General features: G+C 36.5%; 1 protein-coding gene across 4 annotated transcripts in view; it reads left to right on the plus strand.

Moving 5' to 3' along the window:
* Nucleotides 1-27,068, plus strand: part of TMEM209 (transmembrane protein 209) — a 30,238-nt gene that overhangs the window by 813 nt on the left and 2,357 nt on the right. The window contains exons 1-14 of one of the 4 annotated variants that reach the window (XM_025471638.3): nt 5-127; nt 1,068-1,204; nt 1,371-1,429; nt 2,759-2,890; nt 3,357-3,598; nt 5,767-5,968; nt 10,554-10,729; nt 11,845-11,916; nt 14,498-14,594; nt 17,352-17,477; nt 19,972-20,069; nt 21,445-21,559; nt 21,652-21,749; nt 22,797-22,870. In XM_025471638.3, coding sequence (XP_025327423.1) covers nt 125-127; nt 1,068-1,204; nt 1,371-1,429; nt 2,759-2,890; nt 3,357-3,598; nt 5,767-5,968; nt 10,554-10,729; nt 11,845-11,916; nt 14,498-14,594; nt 17,352-17,477; nt 19,972-20,069; nt 21,445-21,559; nt 21,652-21,749; nt 22,797-22,870 — 1,631 coding nt within the window. In that variant the 5' untranslated portion in view covers nt 5-124. Of the gene's footprint in view, nt 1-4; nt 128-561; nt 703-1,067; nt 1,205-1,370; nt 1,430-2,758; nt 2,891-3,356; nt 3,599-5,766; nt 5,969-10,553; nt 10,730-11,844; nt 11,917-14,497; nt 14,595-17,351; nt 17,478-19,971; nt 20,070-20,758; nt 20,943-21,444; nt 21,560-21,651; nt 21,750-22,796; nt 22,871-27,068 lie in introns of those variants that run through there. The other 3 variants (XM_025471639.3, XM_025471640.3, XR_007401969.1) reach the window with 3 other exon arrangements.

The raw sequence follows: 27,068 nt of genomic DNA on the forward strand, positions 1-27,068 counted from the left end.
CTCGCGAGAAGGTTCGTTCTTCCGGTGACTGTAGTCCCGCCGGCCGGTTGCCTTCACCTCCCCGTTTAGCTTCGCGCATGTGCAGTAGAGAGTGGCGCGAGCCCGCGGCTTCCGGCCGAGGAACATGGTGCGTTTTCGGGGTCATCTTTGTGCTTCCTGGACGTGGAGTCCATGCGGGCCGTGGGATTTCCGCGACCGTGGATCTGTCGGGGGTTCAGCCAGAGGGGGTGGCGTGTGTGTGGCCAGGCCTCCCACCAGCTGTAGCGGAAAGGACAAAAGCAATAGGGGCTGCTAAAGTTTGTGCTGGGAGACCCAGGGAGGGAAGCTCTCGGGACTGGGAAGTCGGACTCGCGGACCGGGAGGCGGGAAGAGTGCCGCTCTGCGCTCTGCAAGACTCACCTCCAGATACGGAAGAGGCTTCTGTTTGTCTGAGACGAGGCCTAGCGAAACAAGGGAAATAGAAATCCCACGTGGACGCAAACGGCACACTCCCCAGTCGCGTCAACCCTCCTCACCTTGCGTGTTCACCCTTATAAAACTTGAATCCTTACACTTTATCAGCAACACAAACAGGGGTCTCTGGCCTGCGACGACCCGAGTGCAGGGTTGCTGACGATCGTAGACAGTTCATGTTCTCTGCGTGAAGATGTAAGAGGAGAGTCTTTAATGGCTTCTAGCTAATAGGGAGTATTCCTCCCAAAGGTTCGTATTTTGAGTTTCTTAAATGAGCCCTTGGGCTAGTCCTTGTGACATATGCCAAAAGCACAAAACGGAATAATTGCAGATACAGTCACCATCCTTTACATACAAGATAAGACATTTTTATTCATTGAAGTAGTGTTCTCTGAAGAGCCAGTTCTCTGTTGATTCCAATATGGTGCCAATACGGTTATAATTTAGCATTCTCTCTTCAGATAATAATAAAATGCAAACAATTTTGGAAAGATTTTAAAAATATGGGAAAATGTGCAGTTTTTAGTTACTGTGATAAAGGACACAAGTTTGATTTACTAAATGGAGAAGTGGTTTCTTTTCGTTAATTCCTGTGCTTTTTTGTTTTTGAATAGATGCAAGGGGAGACAAATCCTAGTGCTTCCCTTATTGACAGAACCATCAAGATGAGAAAAGAAACAGAAGCTAAGAAAGTGGTTTTAGCCTGGGGACTCCTAAATGTATCTATGGCTGGAATGATATATACTGAAATGTAAGTTAATTAGCCAAAAGAAAAAAAAAAAAAAAGTGAAACTTACAGAGCCATGGTTGGTCGATTCTACAGATTTGGGTGTTTGTTTTGCTTTGGGGTGTTTGTTATTGTTGTTTGTTTTTTGTTTTTAAAGATTTTGAAAAGCCTTTTTTGTAATTTGTTTCAGGACTGGAAAATTGATTAGTTCATATTATAATGTGACATACTGGCCCCTCTGGTACATTGGTAAGTAATTAATTTTACTATGATTTAGATTTGCTGCCAATGAAAAACTCCATTCACGTTTAACTCAACTTAGTATTCATTCCTTCATTCCATATATAATCAAGTGTGTACTATGTCCCAAAAACTGAGAGTATAGCGGGAAGGGAACAAGGTCCCTGCCCTCATGGAAAGAACACTCTAGTAAAGAAGACTAAAAGTGCAATTCCAGGTAATCATTGGTGTTCTGTGATGAAAAACATTGGTGGTGATGATTTGTATTTGTTATTCTCTCTGAAATGCCTTCCCTACTTCCCTACCATTTCTCCTTTCAAGAATAACCAGATTTCTTCCATTGATGCCTTCCTCAGTTTCCTTGTTCCTTCCTCTTCTCTGTTTCTCCTCTTCAGTACTCCTGGGGTCTGAAGAGTCTTTATGGCCATTAACGTAAGTTCCATAGTTTAATATACACATTACTCTGGAATCTGTGTTAGGGAGGTGGTATGGCAAGTAATTAAGCATGAGTTTTTAAGTCTATAATCATGGCTTCAGTAACTGGCTGTGTGCTATCGCAAAAGTCACTTCTCTAGTCCAGTGAAGTTGAAAATGTTTATTGTACAACGTTGTAAGGACTAATGGTAATATATTTTTTTAAGATTAAAAAAAAATTGGGGGGACACCTGGGTGACTCAGTGGTTGAGCATCTGCCTTTAGCTCAGGGCGTGATCCTGGGACCAAGTCTCACATTGGGCTCCCTGCATGGAGCCTGGTTCTTTCTCTGCCTATGTCTCTGCCTCTCTCTCTCTCTGTCTCTCATGAATAAATAAATAAAATCTTAAAAAAAAAAGATTTATTTATTTATTTTTTATTTTTAAGTAATCTCTAAACCCACCATGGGGCTCAAACTCACAACCAGGCCACCCAGGTGCCCCAGTAACGTTTTGAAAATCACTAGTAAATGCCCTATAATAGACTTTTTTGTAATAAACATTATGTATAATAGACATTCATTAAATGGTAACTGTTTTGAGGAATAAGAAGATAGTTTTCAATTTTGTCGTTAACTTACTGAAGTGTAGGGATCCCTGGGTGGCGCAACGGTTTGGCGCCTGCCTTTGGCCCAGGGCGGGATCCTGGAGACCCGGGATCGAATCCCACGTCGGGCTTCCGGTGCATGGAGCCTGCTTCTCCCTCTGCCTGTGTCTCTGCCCCTCTCTCTCTCTCTGTGTGACTATCATAAATAAATAAATAAATAAAACAAAAAACTTCCTGAAGTATGAAGAGTTTTGTGCCCTCCCCCCATAAATGTTCTATCCCCTCTAAAAAAAAATAAAATACATTGTTCTCTTCCAGAGCTTGCCCTTGCATCCCTCTTCAGCCTAAATGCCTTATTTGATTTTTGGAGATATTTCAAATACACTGTGGCACCAACAAGTCTGGTTGTTAGCCCTGGACAGCAAACACTTTTAGGGTTGAAAACAGCTGGTAAGTGTTGTATACATTTTGCAAAGGTGGGGGAAAGGTTAGCAGTAAATCTTTCTCAATTTAATTTGCCCTTTTTGTAGACTAAACTGGAAGGGGCTTCTAAGGCCATCTGTTTCAATTGTATTAAACAAGTCTATAATAGATTGTCTTAAGACCAATGATTATCATTCCTATTTGTATTAACTGAATGGAAATAATATTCGACAGCCTCATGAAAGTTTGTTCCATTATTTAATTACAATTAAAATTAAATGACTAACTCTTACTGCATTGAAGTCGATCTCTTACTTTGAAATGGTAAATAACTACTTTGTGTCCTTAGGTAGTAACATGTTATGTAATTTAGCAACCAACTCACTATTGCTTTCTTTTTCTTGAAAAAGATTCAGTTCATTAAATCTGTTTTTATAGAATTTTAATTTATACATGCATGCACTTTATTTATTTATTCTTTCCTTCTTTCTAGTTGTACAGACTACTCCTCCACATGATCTGGCAGCAACCCAGATCCCTCCTTCTCCACCTTCTCCTTCAATTCAGGGTCAGAGTGTATTGAGTTATAGCCCATCTCGTTCACCCAGTACCAGCCCCAAGTTCACCACCAGCTGTATAACTGGATATAGCCCGCAGCTGCAAGGTCTGTCATCAGGCGGCAGCGGTTCCTATAGCCCAGGAGTGACTTACTCTCCCATTAGTGGTTATAATAAGGTAATGAATCTTTTCTCTTGGCCACATTATTTTGGAATTGGGAGCTGCCTTGAAAATCCTCAAATGAGTCAAAACTCCTCATTTTCTCACTGAGGGAACTGAGGAATGGTGGGTAATTGACTTGCCCAAATTGCCCATTTATGATCCAAGAGCAGGGGCCCCTGGGTGGCTCAGTGCTTGAGTGTCTGCCTCTGGCTCAGGGCGTGATCCTGGAGTCCTGGGATCAAGCCCTGCAGCAGGCTTCCTGTTGGGAGCCTCTGCCTATTTCTCTGCCTCTCTCTCTGTGTCTCTCATGAATAAATAAATAAAATCTTAAAAAAAAAAAAAAAAAAAAAAAGAGCCAAGAACAGAACCCAGATCCTGATACCTAGTCAGAAGTTCTTTATACCACGTCCAAAAATGAAAGAAAAAAAATTCATTTTTGCAAAGATAATGAACTGAGGGTCACCCTCTAGGGTCTTTCTGCAGGGTTTTTCAAACCAGTTGAGACTATGATAATTTTTTACTTTAGTTTTTTAATTTATATTTGCCCTCTTTCTTTGCTTGTTTATGTGAAACTTTTGTATGTCTTTATAAAATGTTAATGCTTTTATCATGTTGGATTATCTCCTAAGCTACAAAGAGTTGTGTAGTTGAACTTTTGAAGATGGATGCCCCTTTCAAAAGGGATGATTAGAAACCTTCATTCCAACTCCCACAGTAAAGTGGGATGTAGTTCTCATTTTTGGACTTGATAGAAGCAAAATTGATAAATCTGAAATTACCTTTAACAAAATATCTTGTCGTTGGAATTTATGCAGCATGTAGCATTTTCATTTGGCTTCTTTCAGTTAGTTATGTGCATTTAAGTTTCTTCCATGTCTTTTTCATGGCTTGATAGGTCATTTCTTTATTTTTTTTATTTTTATTTTTTTTAAAGATTTATTTATTTATTTATGATAGACATAGAGAGAGAGAGAGCCAGAGACACAGGCAGAGGGATAAGCAGGCTCCATGCACCGGGAGCCCGACGTGGGATTCGATCCCGGGTCTCCAGGATCGCGCCCTGGGCCAAAGGCAGGCGCCAAACCGCTGCGCCACCCAGGGATCCCTCATTTCTTTATTCTTTTCTTTCTTTCTTTTTTTTTCCTTTCTTTTTGTTTATTTATTTATTAAAAATATAATTTATTATTCATGAGAGACACAGAAAGAGGCAGAGACACAGGCAGAGGGTGAAGCAGGCCCCATGCAGGGAGCCTGATGGTGGGACTTGATCCCAGGACCTCAGGATCACGCCCTGAGCTGAAGGCAGACATTTAACAGCTAAGCCACCCAGGCATCCCTCTTTTTCTTTCTTTCTTTTTTTTTTTTTTTTTAAGAGAGAGAATGCATGTGTGCAATTGGGGGGTGGGGTAGGTGGTGGAGGGGAAAGGCAGAAGGAGAGAATATTAAGCAGACTCCACGCCCAGCCTGGAGCCAACTTGGCTCTGTGGGGCTCCATCTCACGACCCTGAGATCACGGTCTGAGCCGAAGTCAAGAGTCAGATGCTTAACCGACTAAACCACCAAGGTGCCCCATAGCTCATTTCTTTTAAACGCTAAGTAATACTCCATTGTCCAGCTGTACCACAATTTATTTACCTATTCACCTACTAAAGGATATCTTCGTTGCTTCTAAGTTTTGGCAATTATAAATAAAGCTGCCGTAAACATATGTATACAGATTTTTGTATGTTTTCTACTCCTTTGGGTAAATACAAAGGAGCACAGTTCCAAGGTCATTAGGTAAGTCTAGTTTAGTTTTGTAAGAAACTGCCAAACTGTCTTCCAAAGTGGCTGTATCATTTTGCATTCCTGCCAACAGTGAATGAGGGTCATGTTGCTCCACAACCTCACTAACATTAGTTGTTGGCATTGTTTTGAATTTTGGCCATTCTAATTGCTGTATTACTTTTTGAAAGTCAAAAACCAAAACAGGGCACCTGAATGGCTCAGTGGTTGAGCATCTGCCTGGGGTCCTGGGATCAAGTCCTGCCTCAAGCTCCATACAATGGAGCCTGCTTCTCCCTCTGCCTATGTTTCAGCCTCTCTCTCTGTGTCTCTCATGAATAAATAAAATAAATAAATAAAATCTTTAAAAAATAAATAAATAAATTTCAATAAAGAAGAAGTTCTTCTATTTTGTGTAGTTGGCAAGCTATAGTCCCTCTCCTTCTTCTCCATACCCTACTACTGTTGGACCAGTGGAGAGCAGTGGATTGAGATCTCGCTACCGTTCTTCACCCACCGTCTATAACTCCCCTACTGACAAAGAAGACTACATGACAGACCTACGAACTTTGGATACTTTTCTTAGAAGTGAAGAAGAGAAACAGCACAGAGTTAAGCTGGGTATGTATATGTATGTTTTTATTTAGATCTAATTACATTTTTTGGTGTTACTTTATATTATCCTTAACTTATTTTTCATTATATTAATACCTGTACATAAAGGTTTCTTTTTTACTAATATACCTTGTATAGCTTATTTTTTTTTACCTTGTATAGCTTAGAAGAGAAATATATTTTGTTTTTATATTTTATATGTTGGAATTAAGCTCACCAAATTTAAGAAGGAAAATATAGCAGAACTGAGAAATCTTGACCTTTCATCTACATTAAGATTGAAAGCTTTTTCATATAATGTAAGTTATGCTTTCTATTTAAAAGTTGAGGCAAGGGGGGTCTGGGTAGCTCAGATGGTTAAACGTCTGCCTTCCGCTCAGGTCATGATCTTGGGGTCCTGGGATCAAGCCCTGCTTTGGGCTACCTGCTCAATGGGGAGCCTGCTTCTCCCTCCCCCCGCCCCACTCCCTCTCTCTCTCTCAAATGAATAAATAAAATCTTTTTTAAAAATAAAATTTAGGCTATGAAGCAGTACATAGTAAAGCTTATTGAAGTGATAATGGTCTCCTTTTGGTCCTTGGGAAGATTGGTGTGGTAGAGAGGGATAAAGGAGAGAAAACGAATTTACTCTAGAAGTGCTGCTGTTTTTCAGAACATTTTTGAACTTGTCTTTAGTTTACTTTGGGAAACAACGTTAGCAAATCTTAATCTATTTGGGGTGGATTTGATTATAACAAAGTCAATTATTTGAAACCAAATTAGGTTATTGAGCCAAGTAATGATTTTTTACCCTCAGGAACTTTCACAGAAAGCACATTAGGTGCTAAAGCATGGCCACAATGAGGAAGTCAGTTATTGGACCATGGCTCTTTGTGTCACTTGAAATCTCTCCATTGATTTTTAATTTAATTTTGCCTGAAAGTGCCAGAAATGTCAAAGAAACAAATCAATATGATCTTGTTATTTGTTGATACATGCTTTTTTTCTTCTTGTTAAATTTTGAAATATTTCAAGTTTACTGAAAATTATAGAGTGTAATGCATAGAACAACCTATGTTGTTTTCTCTACATATCTTTGTCTTATTGATATTTTTTCTGGTTTCCATTTTCATTTCTTCTTTGGTCCATAGAAATTATTTAGAAGTGTTGTTATTATTGCTTATAAGTTTTGTTAGTGATTAGTTTTGCTTTTCATTTCCAAACATATGAAATGAAGACTTGGTTATCTTTTGTTTTTCCTCTAAGTTAATTGTGCTACAGCTAGAGATTGTGAACTGTACCCTGTTCAATTCTTTGGTGTTTCTAAACACTTGCATTTAGGCCTTCTTTGTGATCACTTTTTAGAAATGGTTATTGGTATATTGAAAATAATGCATAGTCTCTAAATACTGGGCTCCATATTTGTTCATTGAACCAGACTTCTTTTTTTTTTTTTTTTAAGATTTTATTTATTTGCGAGAGTGACAGAGCAAGCATGAACAAGGTGGGGGTGGATGGCAGAGGGAGAGGGAGAAGCAGACTCCCCTCTGAGCAGGGAGCTGATGCGGGCTTGATCCCAGGACCCTGGGATCATTACCTGAGCTGAAGGCAGATGCTTAACCACCTGAGCCACCCAGGCGCCCCTGAACCAGACTTCTTGAAGATGCTCTTAAATTCTTTATCTTATTAACCTTCATCCACTCGACCTATTAGTAAAAAAGCACATTAAAAGCTTCCACTGATTGTCTTCTATTAAATGTCTCCTTATAATTCTGTCTTCTATTAAATGTCTCCTTATAATTCTGTCAAATTTGCTAAATATATAAGAAATTATGTTGAGTGCATATAAATTTAGGATTGTTAACATCATTATGGTCAATTATTCCTTTCATTTTTATCTCCTTAGGCTTTTTGCCTTCCAGTCTATTTTCTCTGATATTTTTTTTTTTAATTTTTATTTATTTATTTATGATAGTCACAGAGAGAGAGAGAGGCAGAGACACAGGCAGAGGGAGAAGCAGGCTCCATGCACCGGGAGCCCCATGCGGGATTCGATCCCGGGTCTCCAGGATTGCGCCCTGGGTCAAAGGCAGGCGCCAAACCGCTGCGCCACCCAGGGATCCCTATTTTCTCTGATATTAACACAGCTATACTAATTTTCTTTTGGTTAGTGTTTGCCTAGTATATTTATGTCCATCCCTATACTTCTAATCCTCTGTAGGTTTTAAATAATTTAGTATTTTGTATAAATTAATTTGTAAATAATAAGTATTTTGTGAGGAGCTACTTTGAGGCTGTATGAATATCCTCTTCCTCATCATATTTGACTTAGCTTTAACATCCTTTTAAGTTTCTTTTCAAAATTGTTACTATGTTGGTTCTCTTAGTGGCTAATTCCATCATTTCTTTATTATTGCCTTTTACATTTTTTTAAACATCTCTTGTGATAAAATATGCATAATATTTACCATTTTAACCATTTTTAAGTATATAATTCAGTGGTGTTAGGTGCATTCACATTGTTGTGTAACCACCTTTTAAACTTATTTGTTGGCATTCTGTTGAGAAATAGAACTTTTTCTTCTCCCCAATGATGTCATTTATTTTGGTGGTTAGATTCTCTCAGATTTGGCTAGTGGGATCCTTTGACTTCTGTTTTTGTTGTTGAACTTTGTAGCACCACAAGATATTTCAGTCTCCTCTTGCACTTTCCCTGGTTAACTAGCTCTGGAGTCAGTGTAGACTGTTTCTCCAGGGGGTCATGATTGCTTTTTAGTGGAGAATGATATTTAGAAATTACTGTCCAGGCTCTGCATATGTCACTGTTGATGGGACATCATTACTCCAGGTCTTCTCAAAAGAAAGCTAGGAATATATTTAGATACACACACACCCCTATATGAATTTCTGTATCTGTCTGTTGATATATAGTAAAAACCCTGAGTTCGTACTAATACCTCTAATTGCAGTCCAACTATGCAGTGTTTATTCCAGCATATTCTCTTTTCATATTTGAAACTCCTTTCTCCAATAGTAAGAAACCAGGCACTCACATTTACTTTCTCTCACACATTTTTTTGCTGACTGGCCACTTCATCCTTCACTAGTTCACACACATCTAAAAACATGAACATTTTCTAACTGTAACATAATTATGATACTTAAGATGCTAGTATCATTCATATTCACATTTCTTCCAGTTGACCCAAATAACGGCCTTTGTAGCATTTTTTTTCTCTTAGTGGTGTAGGATCTAGTCAGGGATCATGTATTGTGTTTGTCATGCTTCTTTTGTCTTAATATGAAACATTTGTGCTTTTTTGTTTACTTTGTTTTTTATGACATTTATATTTGAAGAGATCAGCAAATAGTTGTTTTGCAAATTTGGATTTGCATGGTCATTTTTCATTATTAGATTAGATTAGAATCAGTTTATTTTTTAATTTTAATTTTTTTAAGATTTTATTTATTCATGAGAGACACGAGAGAGAGGCAGAGACATTGGCAGAGGTAGAAGCAGGCTCCCTGCTGGAGCCTGATGCAGGACTTGATCCCAGGACCTTGGGATTACAACCAGAGCCAAAGGCAGATTTTCAACCATTGAGCCACCCAGGTGCTTCTTGAATCAGTTTAAATGTAATTTCTTGGACAAAAACTTTGGCGGGGGACTGCTGCAAGAATACAACTTAGATGCCATTATGCTTGTTTCAACATTAACTGTCAGGAGACACATCATTTTGTCCCTTTATTGGTAACATTAAATTAGATCACATGGTCAAGATGATGGCAACCTTAGCTTTTTTCTCTTTGGTAATTAATAAATAATCTATAGTGTGATACTTTGAGACTTGTGAATCCCATTTCCCCAGTAGAGCCTTTCACCTCATGGTTTTAGCATCCATTAATGGTCCTCTCCCAAATGAGTTAATGCAGTAGTGGTTGCAAAGTGGAGACTTGGTAATACTTTCATTTCTTCCATATTTGGTAGTTTGGCCTTCTTCTGTTTTACCCCTCACCCCAGTTTGTTTGTTTTAATCAGTTTGCATTGATGGTTGGTTCTTCCATAAGCAGTGTCTAACCAGCTGTTTAACTCATTGAGTTTTTTTATCTATCGTGGGTTTGTTGTTGTTTTCAGTTTTCAAGGTTTTGCTTGGTACTCTTTCAAATAGGCATTATTTGCTTTAGAATCTCGTTTTATTCTTATGTTTTCAATTGTTTTCCCATCTCAGTCACATTAAACATAATTTTTTTTAAAGTCTCTGTCTAGGGATCCCTGGGTGGCGCAGCGGTTTAGCGCCTGCCTTTGGCCCAGGGCGCGATCCTGGAGACCCAGGATCGAATCCCACATCGGGCTCCCGGTGCATGGAGCCTGCTTCTCCCTCTGCCTATGTCTCTGCCTCTCTTTCTCTCTCTGTGTGACTATCATAAATAAATTTAAAAATTAAAAAAAAAAAAAAGAGAGAGAGAGAGAAGGAAGGAGAAGAGCCCCATGGGGCTTTGTCTTCTTTGATTGCCATTGCCTGGGTGCCTAGATACCCAGTGTTTGTGAGCTAACTCTGGATGTCAAAATTAATATAGCGCACACTGATGCTCTTTAAATTCATCATTGTAGGAAGTCCAGATTCTACCTCGCCTTCCACCAGTCCTACTTTCTGGAACTACAATCGTTCTATGGGAGATTATGCACAAACTTTAAAGAAGTTTCAGTATCAACTTGCCTGTAGGTCTCAGGCCCCATGTGCTAACAAAGATGAAGCTGATCTCAGTTCTAAACAAGCTGCAGAGGAAGTAAGTGGAAAATAAAAATGACTTAACATTTATGATTGTAGATTGTTAGAAAGTCTCTTCTACTTCTGGAACTTTTTTTTTTTCCTTGTAACCTTCACTTTTACTGACTAGAAACATAAATCTGGCACACATTAAATAGTGAAAAAGCTCCTATCTAACTTCTTGTACCTAAAGCTGAATTATATTGTATGTTTTATTCTTTGTAATATATAGTTGACATTAATGTCCTGAATGAAAAACATTTTTTTCATTCATTTATAAAAAGACGTCTCAAGTATCTATTTGTACTTAATATATAAGATTCTTGCTTTTAAAATGCATTTGGGTGGCTCAGCAGTTTAGTGCCACCTTCAGCCCCAGGTGTGGTCCTGGAGATCCAGGATTGAGTCCCATGTCAGGCTCCCTGCATGGAGTCTGCTTCTCCCTCTGCCTGTGTCTCTGCCTCTGTCTCTCTGTGTGTCTCTCATGAATAAATGAATAATCTTTATAAATAAATAAATAAATAAATAAATAAATAAATAAATAAATAAATAAAATGCAAAAATAAATAAATAAAATAAAATGCATTTGGATTTGGGGCACCTGGATGGCTCAGTCGGTTAAGTGTCCAGCTCTGGATTTCAGCTCAGGTCATGATCTCAGGGTCCTGAGATTGAGCCCCACATCGAGCTCTACACTCAGTAGGGTGTCTGCTTCTCTCTCTCCTCCTCCCTGTCTCCCTCCACCTCTCCTTTTGCCCATCCCCCTACTGTCTCTCTCTCTCTCAAATAAATAAATCTTTTTTAAAAATAATAAAAATACACTTGGATTAGAATATTGAGCAGTCTGTAACTTCATCAGTTTAATACCAAATATAAGATTTTTATTTTGTTCATAAAAGCAGGAATATTCTTTAAACATACCAATGTAAGGAATTTTAAAGAGGTATCTGTGCACAAATAGCAACCAAGTAGAAAGTAAGAAATTTAATTGCATATTAATTAGATCAATGCCAATGTTTATGAAGTTGTTTTTCAGATTTTTTTTTCCATGTATTTTGGAAAGTGGAGGAAAGTGACTAATTTCTGGCAAAATTTTTCCTCACTGATTGTTCATTTTAAACATATTTTTAATAGGTTTGGGCAAGAGTGACTATGAATAGACAACTTCTTGATCATATGGATTCATGGACAGCTAAATTCAGAAATGTAAGTTCTGACATTACTGTTTGGACAATACTAGTGCCTCTTTATATGCAAAGTATGTTATTAGAATATCATTTAGAGGTGTTAATTACTACTTAGAATATCAGAATTAGTTATTATTAAAATTGCAATATGGATGGCACATATGTAAGGATAAACACATTTATCTTATGGTGTCTATTTTCATTGGATTTTTTCCTCTCTCCATATTTAGTAAATCAGTTTATTTTGAGTGGATAAAGGAATAATATATTTAATTAAGATCTTCCCTTGCCCAGTAGCTCGATTTTATTTGCTTCTTCTTTGTTTTGTTTTCAAAGAGCTTTCCTGTCAGAACCTATAACACTCTAGAAATGCGAGGGAAACAAATGATGCCCTTGCCCCCAGAGAACTTTTAAGATAGATAAAGTAATATATACTAGAAGCCAGTTCAGAGTATTTCACTTTTTTCAGTTGTTTTGGAGAGGAACTCTCTCTTTGGCCTGGAAGAGCAAGTGAATCAACTCATTTCAACCCTGCCTCCTTCCCACTCTTGGAAGTACCAGTAGGTCCCAAGTGCTGAGGGGTCCACGAGCTCTCCTCCACTCAGGGCTCCACATAGATTCCTGTGGAGGCTGCAGCTTCTTCAACTCGTCCATCTTTCAGCACTCATGCGTCCACTCTACATCTTCTAGAAATCTATTGAAATCACTTGTACTCCTTTTTATTCTCTTGCTATAATTTTAATAGAGTATCAAGAGGGAGTATTGAAAATAGCCTATTTTCTTGAACCAGAGACTGGATGGCTTTTTAAACGTAAAAATCTCTCATAGAGGTGAAAGGTATAGCATAGGGTATATAATTCTGAACCTTTAGGTAATTTTGTTACAGCCTAAGAGTGGCTGGCAAGTGGAATGTGTTGAATACATGTTGGAAGAATGAATAAGTGAAATGATGCCCTAGAACTATACTCCCTTTTATTTCTACTTACAAGTTTGAAATATCAAGTTTTTTGGATAAAAAAAAAATATGCAGAGAGATGGGCAGGGTGTGGGGGGGGGTGGGGGATAAAAAAAAGAAAAATATGCATATGCCATATATTTTGTAAAACTACTAGCAAAGTCTGGTTAGCATTCAATAATCAACCACCTTAATATTTGCAGCATAGCATATAAATGGTTACACTAAGTGGGATAAAGTCTGTAAATAGCCTCGTGGGAATTCAGTTCAGATCTTGCAAATATATTCAATTTGCTTGCTAAATGGATTACCAAAAAACTTTGTTTTATAAAAAGTTTCTTAATTCACAAACTATATAAGGAATTGCATACTTGTATTTCATCTGAACCTTTTTCATCCTTCCATTTTATGGTTAAACAGAAGTAGTAGTTGAAGTTGCCATTAGCACATACATTAAACTCATAACACACAGTTCAAATGTGCTATTTACTTGGGCAATCTTTTCATATCTCAGAATTAGTTTGACATTAGCCATCCAAAGTAGCATTTGAAGTTTCTGGTCCTAAAGTGATACTGTAATATTTATAAACTAGTAGATCTGATATGTATAATAGATCTATTTCCTCATATTTAGGGAACTGGGTAAGCCTTCTGAGTTAATTAATTATGTTAGTTTGAAAAACTGTCTTATTAATTACAAAATATTAACATGACATAAAAAAATGTGTGATGGTGCACCTGGGTGGCTCAGTCAGTTGGGCTTCTGTCTTTGGCTTAGGTCATGATCCCAGAGTCCCAGGATTGAGCCCTGCATCAGGCTCCTCACTCGGCAGGGAGTCTGCTTTTCCCTCTGACCCTCCCCCATCTCATGCTTTTTCTCTCTGTCTCTCTGTCTCTCTCTCTCTCTCAAATAAAATCTTTAAAAAATATATTTTTAGGGGATCCCTGGATAGCTCAGCAGTTTAGCGCCCAGGGCTTGGTCCTTGAGTCCCACGTCAGGATCCCTGCATGGAGCCTGCTTCTCTCTCTGCCTGTCTCTGCCTTTCTCTCTGTGTGTCTCTCATGAATAAATAAATAAAATATTAAATTATATATATATTTAAAATAATAATTACTATAGAAATGTAAATTAGAAATTATCCTTTTAGCTAAGTATAATAATCATAAAAATTTTAAGAAAAACTTACATGGGATACCTGGGTGGCACAGTCTGTTGAGCATTCAACTCAGATTCAGCTCAGATTGTGATCTCAGGGTCATGAGATTAAGCGTGGCATTGGGCTCCATGCTCAGCACGGAGTCTGCTTGGAATTCTCTCTCCTTCTCCTCTGCTCCTCCCACTTGTGCTGTTGCTCTTTCAAATGAATGGATCTTAAAAAAGAAAAACTTAACATATAACTGAAATTTTTATATGTTCTTCAGCAGTATGGAGGCATACATGCTTTAAGAATATAATTAGTTGACTTACTTTCCTAGCTTGCTTACTGAACTCTCTAGACTTCCGTAGCTGCTACTTCATTCTCTTTCACTATACTCTGTTAATATTCAAGTAGAAGACAGTAAAAATATTCTTAGCATTTCATGAAAATAATTGTTTGAGAAATGCTTTAGAATTATGTGTGTAAAATTTTTGCCTTGTTTCTAGTGGATCAATGAGACAATATTAGTGCCATTGGTACAGGAGATCGAGTCTGTCAGCACACAAATGAGACGAATGGGATGTCCTGAGCTTCAGATAGGAGGTATGTGAAAATAGAGCCCAACATTTGATTTACCTTCAGTGAATCCGCCAAGTAGAAATTTTCTTGTTATACTGGGCTATTTAACAACTTCCCTTGTTATAATAAGAGTTTTATTGAAATAGAATTTACTTACCATATAGTTCGCCCATTTAAAGCCTGCAATTTTGGAGTATCTCACCACCCAAAAAAGAAACTCCACATACTCTGTTTCCTCCATCACTCATCCCTTAGCCCAAGGCAACTACCAGTGTAGGTAGACTCATTCTGGATACTTCATATAAATGGAATCATACAACCGTTGTCATTTGTGACTGACTTCTTTCATTTAATATGTTTTCAAGGTTCATCCATGTTGTAACCTTAATCAGTACTTTCTTTTTATTGATCTTTTGTATTTTGTTTACCCACATATCAATTGATTGACATTTGGGTTGTTTTCACTTTTTGGCTATTATGAATAATGCTGCTATAAACAGTTGTATACAGGTGTTTGTATGGTTGTATGTTTTAATTTCTCTAGAAGTAGAGTGGCTGAGCCATATGGTAACTCCATGTTTAACCTTTTGAGGAACAGCCAGACTGTTTTCTAAAGTAGTTGTACCATATTACATTGCTACCAACAGTGTCTGAGGGTTTCACTTTCTCACATCATCACCCATATTTCTCTGTCTTTTTTTATTACAGTTATCCTAATGGGTATGAAACAGTTTCTCATTGTGGGTTTGATTTGCATTTTCCTGATGACTACTGATGTTGAGCATCTTTTCATGTGTTTATTGGCCATTCATAATCTTCTTAGGAGAAATGTCTTTTCAGATCCTTTGCCATTTTTAAATTGGATTATTTATCTTTTTTATCATTGAGGTTTCCTTTATATATTCTAGATACAAGTCCCTTATCAGATACTAATTCCAAAGTTGTACAAAGCATAAGGAATGTGTGTAACAATGCTAATTTAAATCACCTATTTTGGGGGACTCCTGGGTGGCTCAGCAGTTTGGCGCCTGCCTTCGGCCCAGGGCGGGATCCTGGAGTCCCAGGATCGAGTCCCACATTGGGCTTCCTGCATGGAGCCTGCTTCTCCTCTGTCTGTGTCTCTGTCTCTCTCTCTTTCTGTGTGTCTCTCATGAGTAAATAAATAAAATCTTAAAAAGAAAATCACCGATTTTCAATTCTTACCTACAAAAAATAAAGCTGTTAAGATTCCCTATAATTTGTCTAAAATATATATACCATAACTTATTTAATGTTAAGTAATTAGATTTCAAAATAAATAAGGAATAATAGTCAACCACCTCTTTTTAGAGAATAAATTTCTCCTTGAAATATTTAAGTGCTTTGGGTTGCACATTACTACTTTCTACTTATATGGGGTGTCTTTTAATCAATATTTGTCCTCTGGACTAAGAATAGAATTTTATATCCCAAAGGCATCTATTTCTTGAGTATCCAAGAGTTTCATATGTAATTTACAGACCCTCTCATTAACCTTGAAAGCTAGCTGTTAATGTCCCATTTAATGGACGAGGCTAAGACACAGAGAGCCTAGGTAATTTGCCCAGTGTCACAGAACAGAGATTTGAGACCAGAGCTCTCTGACTCCGAAATCCAGAATGGTTACTTTCTAGATCTTGGTAATGTTATTTGAACCTGTGCCTGTCCTCTTTGAGCGTTCTTTAAAAGCTATAAAAATAGGTGTTAGGGAGGGGAGAGCTATTAAAATGTGTATTTTCCACAACATTTTACTAGTGTGATGTGCTTTTTAAAAAAAGTGGCATTGCTTTGTGACTACAAATGCAATATATATTATGATCATTGTAGAAAGGCTGGAAAGTAGAGACAGAAGTACAGAAAGAAAGGTATTACCCATAATTCTGTTTCCAGAGATATCAATTTTAAGTCACAACCAAATATTTTTGGTTATGATACTATCTCAATTGTAAGTTATACCATGATTTAAGAACATTAAAGTTTTAAAAGTGTATATTTAGGAATTGAGGGGAGATAGTACATATATGCATATGTTTTTAAATAAATTGGGGTCATACTGTTTTGTCGCATGTGTAATGTATTTAACCCATCTTTATTATATGAAATGTAGAGCTTTTTCCCTTTCTGTTATTAATAATGCTGTGAGTAAATATCATCTTATCTAAATCTTTGTGTACATTTGTAATTATTTTTTAGGGATAATTTATTTGAAGTGGAGTTGTTAGTTCAGTAGGAATAAATACAGCAAGACTTTTGAAAAGCTTATGCCAGTTTATACTCTAGCAACCATGTCACATAGAAGAATGCCTTTTCCCCAACATTGAATATTACTAGTAAGGTTAGACATTCTGAAATTTCTGTCAGTTTAATTTCTGTGTGTAGTTGTCATTCATGATAAGAGAAATCACTGTCATAAAAAGTTTCTGCTTGTCAGTGGCATAACAGGCAACTTTTAACTCAACCTGATTCTGAAAGCTGTCATGTATCTTTTGATACATACCCCACAAAAATATTTTGTGTATTAGTTTTGTCAGAATGGATTTGGCTGCTGCTTTTGGAGTGTGTGTGCATATGGTGTCTGTGTTTATAAATCTGACCACCATGCCAGAAATGATAAAAAGAAATTGTAAGTAGATAATGCAAGTTGTTAAAACTATTATTGCTTTCATTTATTCCTTTAGCATCTATTGGGGGAAGAGCATTTTAAGTTGTTTAAGAGACCCGCATGAAGAATAATCTGTGTCCTGTGTGTTTTATTTTTAACAGAGGCTAGTATTACTAGCTTGAAACAAGCTGCTCTGGTCAAAGCACCTCTCATTCCAACGTTGAATACAATTGTGCAGTATCTAGACCTTACACCAAATCAGGAATACTTGTTTGAAAGGATCAAAGGTAACTAGTAATTTTAAGAGGAAAAAATTTTACCACTTTGAGATTTTATAAATAAAAGTAACAAGCAGGGGTGTCTGGGTGGTTCAGTGGTTAAGCGTCCAACTCTTGGTTTTAGCTCAGGTCAAGATGTCGAGATTGTTAGATAAGTCCCATGTCAGACTCTGCACTGAGTGTGGAGCCTGTTTAAGATTCTCTCTGTCTCCCTCTGCCCCTTCCCTCCAACTCCCCTCCCCCATCTCTTTCTCTTTCTCTCAAAAAAGTAACAAGGAAAAACATTTTAAGTATCACTAAGTATCTTATATTTAATAGATATATATTTAATTATGGTTTAATTAAGGCTTATATTTGAACAACTTGTGATTTATATTTCATGTGCTTAAAACATCAAAATGATATATTTAGCCCTGAATCTGTTAATTAATTTTATTCTGTATGGGGAAACAACTATGAGCTACATGGGCTCAAGTAAATATTTCACTCATTTTAACTACCAAGAATGGATGCCACTATGACATTCTTTATAGTTTGAGCATGTTGATCCTTCTTTCTCTCAATTCTTATCATTCATGTTTAATATGTTACTTCTTTGTATTTCTGTTATATTTGGATTATTTGGAGGAAAATATGATCTTCTGAGGAGACTAATATGAGAATCAGGAAATTTAGCCTCCTTGATATTCCTGACATATCATGTCTTGAATATCAAGACATATTCTTGATGTCTTTATGATTCCCTGGTTTTATTTGAAAAACTGTAAAGTGTTCTCATCACTAAAACAAGTTTTAGAAATAGTATTTCACTCTTCAGATTTATCATAAATTTTAATTTGAAAACATTATGGTGCCCCCCTCTCTCCCTTAGTTTTGGACTAGGGTTCAAGAATAAGCATCTATCATGACTTAAGAAACTTTTTATTGGGCAGCCCGAGTGGCTCAGTGATTTACTGCCACCTTTGGTCCAGGGTGTGATCCTAGAAACCCGGGATCAAGTCCCACATCAGGCTCCCTGCATGGAGCCTGCTTCTCCCTCTGCCTGTGTCCCTGCCTCTTTCTCCTCTGTCTTTCATGAATAAATAAATAAAATCTTAAAAAAAAACAAAACACCTTTTTATTATAAGGAAAATTCAGATATTATAAAACTAGACAGTATACTCAAGCCTCTTGTACATAGCCCCTGGTCCCTGCAGCCTTTAGTGCCTGGGCATCCCTGGCCCCATCTCTACCCCCATCTGCCTCTTCCCTTCCTGTATTATATATCTTGTTATCTTGTTGTATATGTTGTCACCTCATCTGTAAGTAGCTCTGTATATGTCTCAATGATTAGGCCTTTTAAAAACAGTACAATTGTGACCCCTAATTTTTTTTAACAATTTCTTTGTATCATGAAATGTATAGCCTATGTATGAATGTCCAACCATCTCATAAAATGTGTAATTACTTTTTTGGTATTTGAATTGGGATTCAGATATCATCACATGGTGTGACTGGTTGATGCAGCGTTGAAGTTCCTTTCAAGCTAAAGGTGTCCTGTCTGTCCTTTTTTTTTTTCCTTTGCAACTTATTTGCTGAAAAAAATGGATTGTTTGTCCTGTAGAGTTGCGGATTTTACTGAATTATATCCCCATGGAGTGCAATTTTACAAGATTCTCTGTATTTCCTATAAATCCAGGTTACAGTTTTTGACAAGATTGCCTGATAGCAGGGTATCTGTATTTCCCAAAAAAATGTGTGTGTTTGTGCACATATATGTAAGGTACATAGAGAGTGTTATTATATTCTATATCAAATATACAAAAAAGCTTAAAAAGTGCAGTGAACACCATATAGGCCTTCTAGATTGAATAGTTACCAACATTTCGCTGTCCTTGATTCTCTACATACATACACAGGAACTTTTTATTTCTTTGCTCTGCCATTTGAAATTCAATACAGACATGATTGGTTTTCAGCATGTAAGTTCCTAACAATAAGAACATTCTCCTACATAACCCCAGTACACAACAGACCTTTAAAATTAGCAATATTTCTATAATTTCATCTAATATACAGTTCATATTCAAATTTCCCAATTGTTCAAAGAATGTTACATACCCTTTGTTTTTCCTAACCAGAATAGAGTCTAGGTTCACACATTACCTTAGGTTGTTTTATCTTTCTTCGGTCTCTTTCTCTAGAACCACTCTGCCCCACTTTTTTTTCCCCAGACAACATTGACTTTTTTAAGATCACATTTTAACCCACATTATGAATTTGTCTGATTCATTCTTTCTTCATGGTAATGTGTAAGTCAATCTTTTATATCTTGTATTGCTTTATGTTTGAGTGTTTTCATCAGGTATTTAAAATGATATGCTTCCCTTATGGTAACCCCTTGGACTTTGACAACTTTTCTTCTTCCTTCTTATTTTTCCTTCTTCCTTCTTCTCCTTCTCCCTCCTTCTTCTTCCTCCCTCTTTCTTCTTCTTCCTTTTAAATTTCATCTTTGTTGCTCTAGAACTTTCTCAGGGAGGCTGCATGAGTTCATTTCGATGGAATAGAGGTGGAGACTTCAAAGGACGCAAGTGGGATACAGACCTGCCCACTGATTCTGCTGTAAGTCCCTAGTTTTGTTTTTTTCAGTTTAACATTTTTCCATGTTGTTGGATGTACATGCTTTTATTTTTCCATTATAAAAATAAGTATTGGGTGCCTGGGTGGCTCAGTCAGTTGTCTGCCTTCGGCTTGGGTCATGATCTCAGGGTTCTGGGCTCCAGCCCTGCATTGGACTCCCTGCTCAGCAGAGAGTCTGCTTCTTATTCTCCCTCTGTGTTCTCCCCACCCCTGAAGTAAATAAACAAAATCTTAAAAAAAAAAAAAAAAGTATTAAAGAATTTAGAAATTAAGGTAGAAATAAAAATTTTAAATGTTACCAGCATCTTTACCACTGTTAATATTTTGGTTTATTTTCTTTTTTCCCCTTTTACTTAGATTGTACTATTTTTTGATATTTTTATCATAGTTGCAATCACACATAAAATTTTGTGTTCTTTTTTTTTTTCACTTTGGAAATGTTTAAGTATTTTTTTCATTATTACACAATTAACTGTTCTACGTTCGAATTAAAAGTTCAAGAATTATATCGTTTCTGTTTTAAATAGTATTGAAAGGAATATCATGATGCATATTTTTTTCTTAATTGGGATTATGGCTTTAAGAAAGATTCCTAGGGGAGCCTAAGTGGCTCAGTCTGGTTAATTAAGTCTCTGACTCTTTTTTTTTTTTTTTTTTTTAATTTATGATAGTCATACAGAGAGAGAGAGAGAGGCAGAGACATAGGCAGAGGGAGAAGAAGCAGGCTCCATGCACCGGGAGCCTGACGTGGGATTCAATCCCGGGTCTCCAGGATCGCGCCCTGGGCCAAAGGCAGGCGCCAAACCGCTGCGCCACCCAGGGATCCCAAGTCTCTGACTCTTGATTTTGGTTCAGGTAATAATCTCTTCAGGGTCATGAAATCAAGCCCCATATAAGATTCTGGGAGTGGAGCCTGCTTAAAATTCTCTCTCTCCCTCCCCACATGCCCCCCCACTCTAAATTAAAAAAAAAAGATTCCTAGAATTAAGATTGATGAGATCAAAGAGTATAATGTTTTTGAGCATTTAAGAGTTTTTCAAGATCGTGTTCTTTATTTTAAATGTGTAAAAATGAAGTTTCAAATGCTGATACTCAAATTGAGAATATATGTGTATTTCTCTCTCTTTTTTTGTTATCTATATGAGTATGAGTGATTCACTTAACAGAAAACTGGGAATGTCTTGCTTTTTTCTCTTTTCATTTTTTGGTTTCATCTTAGAAATGTAGCCACTTGAAAGCATTTTTTGCTAGTTCTCTCTTTAGGGAAAAATTTAAAAATTGGAGTCATTATAGACAGAGGCTTAAAGCCATGATAGATTTTCATGCTGATTTTGAAAAATTGTTTCCTCATCTTCAGATCATCATGCATGTATTTTGCACCTACCTCGATTCCAGATTACCTCCACATCCTAAGTACCCTGATGGAAAAACATTTACTTCTCAGCACTTTGTTCAGACACCAAATAAACCAGGTATAAACTTCCTAAAGAATGAGTTGAGATTTTCACATGAGATATGTCTAGAGGTTGGCTTGTTTTTTTAATGTAGCATACTTTTTTTACAGATGTGACAAATGAGAATGTTTTTTGCATTTATCAAAGTGCTATCAACCCTCCCCATTATGAGCTAATCTACCAGCGTCATGTCTACAATCTTCCAAAGGTATTTCTAAATGTAGAAATTGCTATTACAGAATGGCATGGATGACTTGCTTTGACAATATTTTAAAAATTAGAATCCCTTGTTTATGGAACAAGTAAACTTTTTAAATTAGGGAAAATGTTTCTTGAATATCTCATTTTTTTAACTATAAAGGTAATATATGCTTAATTTAGAAAAGTATGAAGAAAAAGAAGAAAGATCACTTATTATTCCATTACTTAAAGGCAGCTATTGTTAACATTTTTGGTGTATTGCCTTTGGTAAATTTTTTTTTGGTCTTTCTTTGTGCTACTTTGTGGGTTGAAAACATTATTTATGTAATTTTATTTCCTTTTAAAATTAACTTAATTACCTTAAATTAATTACCTTAAAAAACCGTAATTTTCCATTTCATTAAAAACCTTCCATAGAAACACTTTTTTAATAGCTGTAAAAAAACTTTATCATAAGATTGTAACATAATTTATTCAATCATTTCTCTATTGTTCAACATTTTGAATGTTTTAATTCTTTATTATCATAAACACTGCTGAGTATTCATCTTTATGGATATAGCTATCTGCATTTTGTGTAATTTCTTAGCTTAAAGTCCAAAAGTAGAATTCTAGGTTACAGAGTATTTTCAAGGTTTTAAAAAATATATTATCAAAATACTTGATACAAAAGATTATCGTACTAGTGTACATTTGTATTCAGGTATTTTACTCTTGACTGCAAACATCAGTTCTGCTGATGACCTTTGCACTTACTGTTGTTATCAGCTTCTTTACTAAGAAATTTTACACTGTCTGAATTTTGTTGTCCATCGAATTCCTTGAAGAGAATATTAATTTCCTTTTTTTTTTCAAGTTTAATATTTCAACTTTGTAAATGTTAATATTTTGGGCTATTGAAGTTTCTGTCCAAGTTCATGCAAATGAAAGTCTGAATTACACGGAATTCTGAGTTAGTAGAATGTGAATTGATAGGATCTGTTTCTTTTTGTTTGGTTTACATAATGTTTTATTTGGCTTGGTTTAAATTTTGCGTCTCTTGTCTTTGTTCCAGGGCCGAAATAATATGTTTCATACATTGTTAATGTTTCTTTACATCATAAAGACCAAAGAGTCAGGAATGCTTGGGTAGGTATTGATGCTTTAAAAACACAAGTGCTTTATTTACCGTTTTTCTTCCTGTGTTGAGATTCTGCAGAAGGCAGCATCATATACTGTAAGGACTGTTGACTGAACAAGAGATCTGGCTTCTGGTGCAAACTCAGCTCTGTCACTAAACAGTCTGTTCACTTGGGCAAGTCTGTTTGTTCCTCACTGACCTCCATTTCCCTATTGTTGAGAAGGCCATTGGACCACATCATTGGCTTTATAGTTGAGTCCCTCAGAGAAACAGCTCTGAGATCTATATCAGGCTCTTGCCACTTTAAAATGTAAAAGCAAAACAAAAGCCATGCCATATTAGACACAAAGTCTTCTGTAAAATGTTTTATATTTCCAAAGAGATTGAGTCAGCACTCTTTCCATATAAGTGGGATGGAAAAATGGTCAGTTGAAATTGTTCATTACTTTGTTACTCTAAATTTGTCATAATGCAGCTCACATACTATTATAAATTCAAAATTATTGGGTGGTCATTTTGGTGATTCGAAATTTTAGTGTATCAAATAATATTTTGAAGAAAGTGGACTGCAGTTCAAGCTGGGGAAGCCTGGTAATGCAAAGTCTGGGAGTCTAAAAACCTGAGGTTAAGAAAATGTGAGGGGAAAGGCATGGAGTGGAAAACATCTGGGTTCCACTCCAGTTCTTAGGTTATGTATGTGGCTTGCATTTGTGGCTGACATCATATAAGTTTATTGGACAGCATTGCTTTAGAGAAAGCCAAGTTCCTGTCCTTAAACATATTAGATGCAAAGATTTTTAAAAGACATAAGCAGTCATTTATAAACAAATATAACATCTTTTAGCTTCTTTTATCATATATTTTTTAATGTAAGAAAGATTAAGTAGGAGACTCACTTCTGTGAAACATCTAAACTAACATGGTTTTTTCCTTATTTTTTTTAATTGCAAAATTAATGCATGCTCAGTATACAAATACTTAAATGATATAGCAGTATATAAATTAGAAATTGAGAATTCTCCTCTGGTCAACCTCTCAATACCACTCCCTATAAGTACCCAATGTTAGCAGTTGTATGTTTATATGCTACTTTCTGGGAATAAGTTGATTTTGGTTTTTATTTTTCATTTTGTTTAAAAAGTGTATTGTGAGGATGCCTGGGTGGCTCAGTCAGTTAAGCATCTGCCTTTAGCTCAAGTCATGATCTTAGGGCCATGGGATTGAGTCCCACATCTGGCTCCCTGTGCAGTGGGGAGCCTGTTTCTCCCTCTGCCTGCCTCTTCCCCTGCTTGTGCTCTCACTCTCTCGCTCGCTCTCTGACAAATAAATAAATAAAATATTTTTATTTTTTATTTCTTTTATAAATAAAATATTTTTTAAAAATATATTATGCCCAAACATAATACTCTGTGCCCTGCTTTTTGTTTATTTTAATTTAACTTAATTTCTTTTATATATATATATATAATTTTTTTTTTAAATTAGAGTTCGATTAATTTAACTTAATTTTTTAAATGATTTTATTTATTTGACAGAGAGCATGTGAGAAAGAGCAGGGAGGTGGGCAGAGGGAAAAGCAAACTCTGCTGAGCAGGGAGCCAGACATGGGGCTCAATCCCAGAACCCTGGAATCATGACCTGGCCAAAGACACTTAACTGACTGAGCCACCCAGGCGTCCCTGTGCCCTGCTCTTTAACCTCACAATAGGTCTTAGACATTCTTCCATTTAGCAAATACAGATTTTTTTCCTAAACTTTCCATCTGTATTCAGTTATAAATATGTGCATACATATGTATTTGAAATATGGAATAAATATATTGTTTTATAAAATATATATATATATTGTTTTATAATTTTATTCTTCACCTGTTTTCTGAAAGGCTATTTTGAAGTGAAGAATTAATTTAGAAATATTTTAAATTAGCAACAAATGTTTGGTTTTTTTTTTTTTTTTAAACTTTTTATTTATTTATGATAGTCACAGAGAGAGAGAGAGAGAGAGGCAGAGACACAGGCAGAGGGAGGAGCAGGCTCCATGCACCGGGAGCCCGATATGGGATTCGATCCCGGGTCTCCAGGATCGCACCCTGGGCCAAAGACAGGCGCTAAACCGCTGCGCCACCCAGGGATCCCCCAAATGTTTGGTTTTAATTGAATTTTCTCTTTTCCTGTAGATCCAAATTGACATTTTGATGCATAAATGATTTGTTATGATAGCACAAAGTTTGTGTTGAGTACCATATACAGTTTGTCATTTGCATAAAAATGGAAAAACTTCAAAAGTACTTAGTTGGGTGGGGTTGCCTGGTTGGCTCAGTCAGTAGAGCATGCAACTCTTGATCTCAGGGTTCTGAGTTCAAGCCCCATGTTGGGCATAGAGTTTACTTAAAATAGAATAAGATAAAAGTGCTTAGTGGGGGACTACTCGGTGGCTCAGTAAGTTAAGTGTCTGACTCTTGGTTTCTGCCCAGTTCATGATCTCATGGGTGTAGGATCGAGCCCCACATCTCATAGGGCTCTGTGCTCAACGGGGAGTCTGATCAGAGATTCTTTCCCTGTGCACCCCTCCCTGCTCACTCTCTCTCTCAAATCTTTTTTTTTTTTTTTTTTTTTTATTTATGATAGTCCCACAGAGAGAGAGAGAGAGAGAGAGGCGGAGACATAGGCAGAGGGAGAAGCAGGCTCCATGCACCGGGAGCCCGACGTGGGATTCGATCCCAGGTCTCCAGGATCGCGCCCTGGGCCAAAGGCAGGCGCTAAACCGCTGCGCCACCCAGGGATCCCTCAAATCTTTTTTTAAAAAGTTACTGAGATAGTAACTTAACTTGGAGGCCAAAAAAAACTAATACAATTTTTGAAGTACTTATCTTCTCTTAATGAGCAACTTACATGTGGTAAAGAAACATTTTAAACTAAAACTGATATGTTTTATTTATTTGAGATTTTTTTTCCTGAACCAAGGGGAAAAAAGCTTTGAAATTAACTTTTTAAATATGATCGATTAATCTTTGTAATACATTCTAAAACAATCAAATGGTTAAAAACTATCCTGTAACTTAAAGGAAATAAGCAAGTGGCTCAAATATAGTCCATTTGGAATCATGCCCATAAAGTAGCAGATTGTTCCAAATACATTATCAATTCAATGCCAGATATTTGTGCAGTTACTGGAATGAGATGAATGTTTTACTTCCAAAAGGGGGGAAAAATCTAGACAGAATTGACTGCACAATAATTGAAGTGTTCTGTTCAGCAAATAAACCATAAATAAAACTTAAAGGTAAATGACAGACTGAGATAAAGTATTATAGTTGCAACACATACAGCAAATCCAAGCTAATATCCATCATATATAAAGAGCATATATAAATTCATTAGAAAAGAAAATATAAAAAAAATGGTCATAGACTGAAAGACTTTCACAGAAGAGTATTGTGTAAATGGTTGATAAACACAAAAAAATGCTTAGCCTCATACACAAAGAAGCCAAAATTTAAACAAGATTTCTAACAAATTGAGATTTAACATTTGCAGTTTTTTTTTTTAAGACTTTATTCTATTTTTTGAGTACTCTCTACACCCAATGTGGGGCTCAAACTCAACCCTGAGATCAAGAGTCACACATTCCACCGATTGAGCCAGCCAGGTACCCCCGATCATTTGCAGTTTGGGTGAAGAAGTTCCTTGAAGAAATGGGAAAAAATAGTTAATATAGATATTACCTTTTTTTGAAAGGCCTTTTTGTGATAGATAGATAGATAGATAGATAGATAGATAGATAGATAGATGATATGTAATGTTTTTTAAGTTTTTTATCAAAACTGACAACTACTTATAATTTTAAAAGTTCAGTAGTGCTGTACATTCATGACAGAAGTAAGCAAATCCATATGTTCTGCAAGCCCACTGAAGGCAACCACTTGCAACTCACTTAGACTTGTCTTCTAGTACTGCTCTCATAGTTCCACGTAGGAGGCATGTAGCTCTTTTGATTCTTCAGGTAGAGACATTGGAGGTTCATTTCTTACTTTGTTAGATGAGTAATTTAGCTTATAGTGCTCTCTTCCCTTTGTACTTTGAACATGATATAGTAGTCTGGAGTAAAAGTAAAATTTTCTTTTTGTTACATACAGTAGGGTTTAGTTTGCACTGTATCAGTAATCCCCACATACAAATTCACCAAAGCATCCAGAGTAGTAAATTC

Source organism: Canis lupus, chromosome 14 (assembly GCF_003254725.2).
Source record: "Canis lupus dingo isolate Sandy chromosome 14, ASM325472v2, whole genome shotgun sequence".
Classification (NCBI taxonomy): Eukaryota; Metazoa; Chordata; class Mammalia; order Carnivora; family Canidae; genus Canis; species Canis lupus.